General features: G+C 36.3%; 1 protein-coding gene across 4 annotated transcripts in view; it reads left to right on the forward strand.

Annotated features, from left to right (window-relative positions):
* The window catches only part of PEX5L (peroxisomal biogenesis factor 5 like), a 108,454-nt gene that overhangs the window by 54,566 nt on the left and 41,821 nt on the right, over positions 1 to 12,067 (forward strand). For 2 of the 4 annotated variants that reach the window (XM_027685884.1, XM_027685885.1), the window contains exon 2: positions 10,263 to 10,328. The exons of the other annotated variants lie outside the window; for them this stretch is intronic. In XM_027685884.1, the coding sequence (XP_027541685.1) occupies positions 10,263 to 10,328 (66 nt within the window). The remainder of the gene's footprint in view (positions 1 to 10,262; positions 10,329 to 12,067) is intronic. 4 annotated transcript variants of the gene reach the window in all.

Consider the following 12,067-nt stretch of genomic DNA (forward strand, 5'->3'; position numbering starts at 1 on the left):
TGAGATTTTGGCAGCTGCTCTGGTGCGTTATCCTACCTCAGTAACTCCCCTGTAGCAAACTCTGAGTTGAAGCACATGTCACTGGGCCTCTCACTGCTATCACCATCTGCGACAGCTTCTTCTATTCCTCAATTATGTTCATGCTATCTGGGCTGAAAAAAAGTCTTCCAGTCTTTGCCAGTCTAAGCATATGCCTGTGTATTTATTCAAGTAGTTTTTAACGATCTGAGTTGACAATGCCATCTTTCGTATCATTTCACTGGGGTTTCATTAATATGAAGTGTCTGAAGCTTAATGGGAAAGAGCGAATTTGGGATCAAGACTTCCTTATTTATGAGATTTTCACAGCAAAATGGAGCAGCAGTGAATACAAAATTCAGAGTGCTGACTGATAGACTGATTTCAGATGGTCACAGCACTGTCACTAGAAAAGCTATCTAAGGCCACTCTATTCCTAAATCCATCAGGAGACAATACAGTGAATTACTGCTGGTCTACAACAGCAAACTAATATTTCTTTCCCTGTGCTGGCTCAGTTGCTCTCCTCAGTGAGTAGAAAACAAAGTGAAGGTACATATAGATACGTATATTTGAGACTCCACAACTCATGCTCTACACCCAGTCCTAACACCCACCTCAGCCACACTGAGCTGCCACAACTACCTGTTCCCCTCCATGTGTTTGTAGGCACATCCTTGGTACGAGTGGCAGACACGAGCAAGCTCCTGCACCCCTTTCCCTCAGATACGAGTCTGCTAATTCTCTGATAACAAGCACATTTACTGAGGCTGTCTGCAAGCAATTCAGAGAGTGGTTAACTCATTCCTGCTCTTTCACTTGATCGAGATTGATTTTGATGTTCAAGAACAGTCTGTGGTAAATGACTGTTCTGGAGGAAGGGGACACAAGCAGCATACAGCACTGCACAACACGATCGAGGCAGATTTATTTTTTTACAGAACCTCTGAGGAGAAATATTTCTGACAATAGCTGTCATGCTATTGTCAGGCAACTTAACCTCCACAGCGTTAGGTTATTCTGCCCTGAGGTATGGGAGAGATTTAGTTTAGCTTTAACTACACAGGACAGACTGGTGCTGGATTTGACATCCCAGCTGAAGAGGCACAATCCACTAATTAGTGTGACTGCACATCCAAGGAGGTTTCTATGTACCAGAAGCCAGTTTTGAAATACAAGTAGTATAATTTGCATCCCAAGAAAGTAACAGCTAAGAAAGCTTTACAGCAAACATAATTGATGATTTAACTTTTTTTGCATATGAAATCTTAATTAAGATGTCTTGAGAATTAACAATTTCTCCATAAGAGCCATTTCCCATTACCAACTGCTTTTATTACCTAGTCTTAGATATCATGCTGTAGATACAAAGTTTTTATTAAACAAAATTGCTACCTTACCAACCAAATTAAGCTGCTATAAAAACTGTGGACTCACCACTTTTTAGTTATACTGCAGACTTTCAGCCCTCCCTAAATTGATAGTTAACAACTGAACTTTGTGATACTGTTGAATTGCAGAAACAAAAATAGAGAGCTTGCTTTTCTAAAGAGGAACCTGCCAACCTAAGCACAAATGGAGTGCAAAATATAGTGTCTTTTACAAACATTATTAGGTAATGTTAAAGCACACATTTTAAAAAATGCGTAAAGTAAGTGAATAATTACATAATTTTCTTTTTTCTTTAATAAATGCTTTTTACTTTATAAGCATGTAAAAATAAGTAAAATAGGTAAAAAACATTCTATAGTAGAGGGTGAATGCCTGTTTAAACAGAACAATATAGAGTGTAACTGATATCAGTAGTGTGCTGTTAGAAATAGAGACACTGCTTTCAGTTGCTTGTAGAACAAGCCAAATGCTAATCACTGTCATTGATATAGCAATGAAATTAAGTCTACTGAAGCCAAAAAGAATATGGAACACTTGTAAATATATACAAAAGAGCAGATTTATACAAATGTAACTGATGTAGTCCATTATGTTAAAAAATTATCCTAAACAGTAAAGGTTAAAGACCAGGCTAGATGGGGTTCTGAGTAGCCTGGTCTAGTAGAAGGTGTCCCTGCTTGTGGTAGGGGGCTGGAACTAGATGGTCTTTAAGGTCTATTCCAACTAAAACCGTCCTATGATTCCATGATAAGAATGAGCTTTTAATTGTCCAAGACAGCTGAACTTCAAATTACATCTAGAAGTAATTATTTACTAATGCACTCCGCTTTCATTTTTGTAATTACAATATTCTTGCAATATTAGAGTAGAAAAGTCCCTTCTCCACATTAACAATACACGTCAGAGAATTAGGAATATCTTTTAAGAGCACACTCATAATACCTCAATTTTAAGAATTTGCATCCTGAAGGTTTCCAAATTGTGTGATAAATAAGGGGCTAAATGACGGGACAGTAGCATAATCCTCTCTAAATGGGTTTATATGATGCTGCTAATGCTGCTTTTATATGATGCTGTTAAAGCTGGGTTTGCAGCATTAACATACTTTAGTATTTCAGATGAGACCATTCTAAAGCTGAAAGTGCATGCAGAGGCCATCTCCAGGTCAGGGACATGAAGTTATTTTGCAGTAACACTGCCTCATCTGCTATTGCCATTGTCTGATAAGCAGCAACCTACTCTTTTTAGGGAATAAAAATAAGGGAGTAAACATATTCTACTATACAATGTTAAAAATAGAGTCTTATTCTAGCAAGTAAGTACACTAAGATTCAGAACCCTTTGTTACAAAGAACATACAGCACAAGAGAGACAGGATGAATTTTGGGTCAAGGATACGGCATAAAGCCCCTTTATGACTGAAGTGCTATAACAGTCCTACTCTGCCTCCGTTCACCGTAGAAAGGACTCAAACTTTATCTTGAATAATAAATTCAAGGGTATCAAATGTTTATATCATGGTGGGAATCAAATGCTTGTATTATAGGAAGGGCTAAATCTATCCTGGCAACATTCAGAATGGAGACTGGAAAGAACTTGCATAGGTCAAGAAAATAAGTCCTAAAGGTATTTTTCAATCATAAACTATCCTGATCTGTTGTTTTCAAACCTATCATCTAGTATGATACATTTAAAATGTACAGGTCTTATCACAGGTGATGAGAAAGTGACAGTAATCTGCTTCAAAACAAACCCAGATCACAACCCTCTATCTACCCTTTGTTACTTTTTTTTGTTCCATTCATTCTCTGCCTCACCATCTTTCTATCCTTTTACATGTCAGAATCACATATGTTGGGATTAAATACGTTTTAGCATTTCATGTTGACAAAAAATTCCATTCCTTTTGATAGGATTTGAGCAAGGTGTTTAACAAATGAGCCAAAGAAAAACAAAAATCCTAAACAGAATTTAATCTTGTATTATTCTACACAAATCATCAAAGAATCTGTATGAAAGAATTAACTGAGGACAAGAATTTTGATCACATAATGTTTACCCCGGATTTATAGAACTCAAATCCTGAGATTTTCATCCTAATCTTCCATGCTAGTCAATAGTGATGACAATGCATTACATACTGTCTTTGATGCCCAAGCTGTTTTCCTTCATAAACAAAATCAGAACAATCAAAATAAGTAATTTTAGAACTAATACAATTTTAAAGTGGTTCTGAGATTAGGTACCTAGCAAGAGACATATACCAATTCATTTACTTAAATACATATCCTATTTTTCAAAACAGTATGCAGAATTTTATCTGATTCTGAAATAACAGTTTGTCTGAACAGTCATCCTTATTCAATATTATTTCACCTTTATTAAGCAATATCTTCCTTAAGGGCTTTCAAAAAAAGAGTAAAACCATCTTTACCATGACAATAAGCAACGTGGACTCCTAATTTGGTAATGTAAAAGCCAGAGGAAGCAACAGACAACAGTTATGTCCCTCCAACAGTTTTGATAAAAATTTCTGTTGTATTCATTACTGGTGTGTCAGTTCTTTTCTCAGCAGAAAACCACAGTTTCAGGACTTAAATGATCTTCAAACTCTCATACAATTGTAACTATAGGATAAGATCAGATTAGTATGCATGCAGAGCCTTCTTCAAGCTCTGTAAGAGATTTCTTTATCTTTTAAATTACATTTATTTCTTTGCCTCTCTTTTTCTCCTTTTAAATGTCTGCTGAGTCTCTGAACAATCTAGGGATAGAAAATATTGGGCTAATGGGACCTAATTCCTTTTGGCTACACAGGTGTACAACTGTGAAGTGAATGGTTTTATAATGATATCTGGAACAAGAACAACAAAGTCTGCAAATGCTGGAAAAAACACATATTTTCTTCTATGTTCCAGGCAGGAAAAGCAGAGATTATACCATTTCAACATCTGAACCTGCATCACTTTCTTTTAAAAAAAGAAATTGCATGATATTCCAGACACAGTTATGCTTCTAGTTGTCTGTTACTCATATTTCAAAGCATCACCATACACTTTTCTGAGTCTCCTTGGTCCCAAGTGAAGTAATAAAAAAAGAGAACCAACCCACAGACTGACCTCATCCCAGGGATCATCCACATTTTTCCTGAGATTGAAGACAGGCTGCTACTAGGTACTTGGAGACTGCCTTTTACGTGAGGCCAAAAGAGTTCTATGTTGCCACATCCATGCATTTTATTTTTAGGAAATGTTAGTGATATCAAGACACAACAGGTTCTGGAAAGAGCTGAATCCAAGTTTGTTTGGTTTTTTTCTTTGTTGTAGATAAACAGGAACTTTTGAGCTGTGCCACGATTCACTCCACATTTTTCTCTAGCCAACACTGCCTTCGCTATGTGAATATCAATAAATTAGTGGTTTGATTCTTAGGACAACAGAACTGAGAGTACAGGAACCTCTCTAACAGCAGCAGAGTTAAAGGCAGAGATAATAAAAAAGCAGATCCAAGCAAAACTGTCAAAAACAAGATTCCCAACATCTATAAACTTTTGTGACAAGCAGGTAAAAAGTAAAATGTTTTTCTCATGCTTTGTAGCTCAAGCCATTATCTGAGTTTAAATAAACACAGCTATTAATTTCACTGAGGATTACCCTTTTGCTACACCCATAAAACAGTTTCTATAAGACAGGCTCAGAAACAGATTTCTTGTAATCATCAGTTAAATCAAAACAATGTTCTATATTCTGCATTTCCTGTGAGGACTATTCTCCTAAGTAAGAGGAAATTGGTGGTAAGCCTCTGATTTTTCCACATAAAATACCACCACATCTCAATTTATTTTTGTTGTTTGTCCTAAACAGACTGCAGACTTAGTCAGTGTTCTCTGAGCATTTGATGAAACAGAACCATAAAAATTGTGTAGCAGGAGGCGAGAAGCCCCTACCACTTCAAAGAACAATAAATCATGTGCTGGGAGGAAGTGACTGAGCAAAACTCATCGTTCACACAATATGTGTGCAGTAAACACACATTTAAACAACAGACAGTACATTAGTCACCAATTGTTTGTTTTCAAAGTGATCTGACCTCCTTGAATTTCACTTGACCTAATACTAGAGGAATGTCTTACTCTAATTCAGTACGTGCATTTTCATAGCAATTAATAGTAACTAATTCTGTTATGTGTGTGTTACGCCTGGGGCTCATAATACTGAAGTCAACATAAAATGAATCCAAATTATGGGAGAGAAAATACTTTAGTATTAACTCTCTGCTGAGGACTACCAAACAAATTTGAAATTGCTAGTTGTTAAATCCAGTGATTTCGCAGAGTTCCCTGGCACAGACTAAGCAGAGATGAAAGAAATTCTGCAGCTACTCCCTAAAATTTTTCAAGTCATACACCATCGTGCAGTCAAAGGACTCACCCCTTTGATAATGAAGGTCCAAATTGCCAAGAAGTCAACAAAATCAGGGCTAAAAAAATAGTTACTACATATTCACAGTGGTCTTATTAAAAGATGACACACAGAAAGAAGGGAGTGCAAAACCTCTCATCCAAGCCTTCTATCACAAGCAGATATATTACATAACTGCTTCAGAAAAGGACCAGAACCTTAAACAACCTTTAAGTAGTTAGTTCTGTCCCAGACCTCCCTCTTCTTACCAACCTTTCTCTATATTCCAGGCTGGATTTACTATTTACACTTACATCATCATTATTGTTCCAACATTACAGAGTGTTATCTTGCTCAAAACATACACTCCAAATAAAAAAATTTTGTCTTAAGAGGGAAAAAAACTAGTTTTGCATCCTACTCCTCCTATTAACCTGAAGGAATCATACAAGTTTGCAGAGAATGACTGAGATTTGACAGAATTGTGCATTAATTTCCAGTCATAATTTGTGTTCAGATGCACTAAGTACGATAAGTTTGCACAAGTTCTTAAAGGCAAAATGGGTCTTGTAGAGAGATGCTTTGGAAGTTGTCCCACTTGGCCTTCAGAACCAATCTACAGGCTCCAGAATTAGACAATTTTTAAGGGAGCACAAATAATGCAACAGTTACTGACAGTCAATTAACAGAAAACTTACAGTGCCATTTCAATGCAAATGCTTCTTAAACTGGAATGTAATTTAACTACAGTATTGACTTTTAAATGGACACGACACAACCCAATGAGGGTAAATGTGTATATTTATGTGAATTACCTTTTATTAGCTCTTGTCTCTTCCTTTGCCAATTTTCTTGTATGCAGTAAAGTCTTCCCTTTTAAATGATCTTAAATGATCTTCAAACTCTCATACAATTGTAACTGTAGGATAAGATCAGATTAGAACTTAAATACTGAAATCTGTTATTCCATCAGTGTAAGAATGAAAAAAAAAAAAGGAATGAAAGGGGAGTAGCACACTTTGAACTCAGCCAATGTGGATTTAGCTGCCTTACTGTAAATTGCTTCTCAGGCAAGCCTTCCTATAACTGCTTCCTTCTCCGTAGCCAACACTGTGTTTCATCCTAATCTTATAAGAATGAACTCCTAAAGGTCATGAGTCAAAAGAGCTTGGATCATCCCTAACAGAAAGCTTGTTAAGAGGTTCCAAAGGATGCAAGTACAATATGGAAATACTAGCTCAGGTCCTGAAAGCTGTCCCTGACAACACTGTTCCCAGTTCAGGACACAGAGCTTGTTCATGTGTTTTCTCACCACAGTCAACTGAGCACTGCCTGAAGGAATTATGTTCTCATAGACCTTAAATATGTACCTCACTTTATTAAGCTCATAATAAAAAACTGTCAAGAGCTCTGATGAAGCAGAATCTTCTGTTTCAATATCAATCTTGTATTGGTTCACAGAACTGCCTCACCATATGTTTTCTCGCTGTTTTTAGTCATATATAAGATACAACATCACTAGAAAACAACAGAAAAGTAGAGATTAAAAGAAAGACATACGGGGAAAACATGAACAGAAAAGCCTGAGGAGGGAAAAATATGAAGCAATCACCAGATCCTATGTGAAATCAAGAGCTCACTGTTGTATTGTGGACACCTGAGCTCTCCTGGAGCCATGGCATAGCTGCGTGTGCTCATTTTGAGAGGTAGAAATCTTAGCACTGCACAATTTAAAACAGTAAAGCCAAGTTAGTCCCTTCGTTTGTTATTTTTAAATTGCACAAACCACGAAGATTTGTGGAGCATAAAGCCATTTTGAATAGGCTGCTTAATTGGTACTGTAAGTCTAATACATCAGCTGCTGGGAGATCTGGAGAGCAGCCAAGCCTCCCAAATTCAACACATACAGCAGCTCTGTCTGTTCTTTCTCCCAGCACAGGAGGATGACAGCTACTGCAGCTTAAAGTTATTACTAAACTTTCGTAAAGTTTGTTTTGTAAAAACCTTCCCAACATATTAAAGATTTTTAAAGAGCAGAATGATGCTTCAAGATATCCTGGACTGGTGGGTTTTGTTGTTTTTCTGTGTTTTTAAACACTACTATTCAATAGCCCAATGGGAAAGTTCAGGATAGATAGTCACTTTTTTCAGCATTATATCAATAAATTATATGGAATTATATTCATTGTATTCATAAACAACAAGGTGTTACTTTGTTTATCCTCAACTAGAAAGGAGAGAGGACACATGAAATCAGTAATTCTGTCATACCTGTATCAGCACTGTCTGCAGAACACCTTTTTATATCGAATTCCTTTACAAGGAAAGCTGTCTTGAAAATTCTATTTTACAAAATCTTAGACGTGCCCATGTTGAGATGATTTCCAATGGCTCAGGGAATAGTGGTGCATTGTAGTGTGTCAATTAAAGCTGAAACTCCGTAGTAGAATCTTGGAAAATAAATGGAACAGCACAGGTCTATACAAAGAGAGAATTTCTTTCTCGATGTATACATAGTTTTTTAAAAAAAGAAAAATCTAATCGCTCCATTTCTTTCTGTTCACTTTCTCACAAGAATAGGTGGTATAAATATTCCTGAAAAGTGAGTTTGGGACTCAAGTACCTTAATATTCGTCAAGAACAAACTTCTAACAATGATATGGATTTAAATAAAAATCCTTTGATTGCCTAGATGATGACAAAGAAGTTCTGCAGTTAATCATTTCAGTTTAAATACTGTTGTCAAAATGTTAAACATTTACAAAACACTGGCTACTGGCTTTTCATATAGAAGAACAAATTTGCAAATCACAATAGTGAAGAAAATAATTAGAGAATTATATAGTATTTCACTATATAGTAATATCTCAAGTCTGACCATGTGTTCATTCTAACTCATTTGCCCATCATGACCTGAAGATGATCTGTTGGTCCCATGTATTTAAAGGAGAATAGCTTTGTTGTACATGAACATGGTTACAAACCTGTATGCACCACTGATTAAAAAAACAACTGCTGTCCTAGAAATTTACATTAATATGCTCTTACAGTAATTTCATTAAATACTCACTACTAAGAACTACATCTAAATAGTGTGATTGGTACAAAATTGAGTTTGGAACTATTCAGAAACAGCAGCTTCCAAAAAATAGAGTATTTCCTTACAAAATCCTACTAAATCATCATACTCGTTTTGAAATACCTACTCCTATCCATTATAGATAAACCTAGAGAAATTGTTATTAAGTTTTGAAGCCAATTGTCTTATAAATATTTAGCATCAAGGGAATACTCCTAACTCTACTCCTTATTTTGCTTTGGAGATACCACCTAAAGGAACTGTTGCATTTTATTGTATTAAATAAGGAAATGCTGGTGTGTTTCTCAGTTTTTCTCAAGAAGTATGTTCCATTAAAACAAATAATATATTTTTTCCATCATCAATTCACATTTGTCTTGATTTGTACATGGGTTTTCATGTTCTGCATCACAGTTTTTTCCATCTATATATTGCAAACAAATAGGGAATTACAAAATTTATTTACTAAATTATTAAATTGATGTTGACATGAGAAAGTAACTTACCTTGCAAATCTCCACTATCAAAAAACTTTTCATTTTAAAGTCCTGGCAAGTGTAAAATTAGCTGTTCCAGAATTACAGGGTTTGAGCAATAAACTACTGTACCAGATAAATTCATATAGCATTTTTGTTTGCTAAGAAACAGCACTTAATATTGAAGGAGGTCAAGTAAATAGCACCTGAAAAATATAATAATTCTTCAATGATTATTGCAATAAATGTGCTAGGGATTTTCATTTCAACTGCAGTTCACAACAATAACAAGGTTGTCCTGACCATAGAAGAACTGTTTTTATTGCTCTCCAATTCTTCTGCCTAATCACGTCTTAGGCAAGGATTGACTACATAGTGTTCACTACAGTGAATAGAGACCAAAATTTTCCAGCTTACATACCTTACATTGGACAAAAATATCCATATCATCAGAATAAAAAACTGCATTTTCCAATGAATTGGTCACCTGTGTATCTCTCCAGCAGAATCTGAGAATTTAAGCTATTCCACTGCATTGGCTTTCTCTTTGGTATCCAGGAAATTGCTACTAAGTTCTAGTTTCAAAACCATATTTTACATACCATAGGTTGAGTAGCCAGCAATAAGTCAACCTTACACACAATCTTTTAGGAAAGTTAAAAGAAAGATCTACTAAAAAAAAAAATAAGGTAGCATCGAACCACTTGCTTCGACTGGCAAATATACAAAGTCTGCACATAAAAAATAGCACAGAGGTATCCATTCCCCATTGTCCCATACCCACTTCAAACTGATGAGACAGATCTTATATATGTTGTCAACTACTCCCAGGGTTTTGCAGTACGTGTGCGGAAGATTAACAGCAGGCACTAATACCAGTATCATGACTCTTTTCAGGCAGTAGGTGAAACCTTGAAGAAAAAGTGGCTCTGTCTTCAAAAAAGTGACCTGACCTTTGCTTTGGTGGGTTTTTACTCTGCAAGAAATAAAAAGCACTGCATGCTTTCCAATGCATCCTCTCTAGCTGATAAACTATTTTGTTCTATCACTCAGCACAAAAGGACCACATTTTGTAAAGATCCAGTAGCATGCTGTTAGTGCTAGCTAACGATAGCTCATGTGTCATACTGGAAACGAGCTTCATAGACCTGGAATATGTCATATGAATCATGAACAAACACGTAATTGGCCAAGAACCTTTGATATGCTTACCAATTAGAAGTAATTCTCATTGAACTTAATGTATTTAATTTTACAGTGACTTTGCAGTTCTTTGGATATCAAAGGCATCACAAATCCAGCATGCTTATCATTTGTGACACTTCTGCTCTGAGAATTTCTTGCAGCATGCAAAGAACTCTCTGTAGGGTACCTGTGATGTGTTGCACAAGCAAGCTAATCTAATATTGACCTGACAATTAATAAAGTCTGTTTAGAACCTGCAATAGTTCGTAATGGTTTTACCTGCAACTGATGAATTTTTTCTGAAACATCGTGTAGCTCAGTATAAGCAATAGCAGGGGGTTATCTGACACAGAATACACTGCTAGTGAAAGTAATTCTTGGATATGATGTCATACTAAAGCACCCCTTCTGTTAACAGACTTTTAAGTATTTAGATATATTTAAGTCCAGTGTAAAATACTTCTTTTATGGAGCCAGATCCTGCACTCTGTGCACAGTCAAAACTTCCATGGAAATCAGTGGAAGCTTTTAAAGTATAATAATAAGGACATGCCCGTGGTCACTGGCACAACACAGCTCTGCTGTGATGCTTTATGTCCACTCCAACTTTCTCTGTGACTTGCAAGAGGTGGAGATCAAATAAGATGAAAGATAAGATAGAAATCGATGAGAATTCAAGATGATAAATATCCTCATTAAATAAAAATGAGGAGCATCAAACAGAGCATGGCACATAACGGTGCATTTTTTTGTTTGGCTAATATATATTAAATAATGTTAGCATATCTTAACGTTGTCCTGAATATTTACAATATATTCAGTGAGTTTTAAGAAAAGTGAAATTTTAAAAGAGAATCCTCGCAATAAGTTCGACAACAATGATCATTTTGGGGAGAGCTGTTGCAATGTCTATGACGGCAGGATTTGGCTCCATATGTTCTTTTAGCAAAAACACAGACTGTTTATATGATGTAAATTGCTTTTTAAAATGTTACTAGAGCTATAAACACTGTGGGTCCAGATTATACATTCAAATTTCAGGGAGAGTTTGCCTCAGTGAACCACAAGGAACTGTGCTTTATTTGCAAAATCAACTTGATGCTATTTTTGAGGGGAAAAAACAAACAAAAAAAAAACAAAAAAACCCAAATCAAATGGAAAAAATCAGGTGTTTTGGATATAAATTTTGGGGTAACTAAAATTAAATGAAGGGGCTGATCCTCCAGCCCTTAATCCTATGGGGATCCTATCCTACCACCAGAGGACTTCCAGCAGGTCTTGCCTCAGCGGGGCAATGCCGAATTCCTGTTGACTTCACTGGGGCAACTCTAAGGAGCCACCAGACCACGGTTAGACCCCAACTGCCTCCTTAACTGCCGGGTTCACAGATAATTTGTTATTATCCTTGTTTTGCACCAGTGTGTGTGTATTCTGCTTATGACCAAGCTTCGCTTCCAGCCACAGGCGCCGCCGGTGTCCCACCGGGATGGTTTGGGGTGCGTGTGCGCGGGGGGCGG

This window comes from Neopelma chrysocephalum, unplaced genomic scaffold, assembly GCF_003984885.1.
Source record: "Neopelma chrysocephalum unplaced genomic scaffold, ASM398488v2 Primary Assembly neopelma1_69, whole genome shotgun sequence".
Lineage (NCBI taxonomy): Eukaryota > Metazoa > Chordata > Aves > Passeriformes > Pipridae > Neopelma > Neopelma chrysocephalum.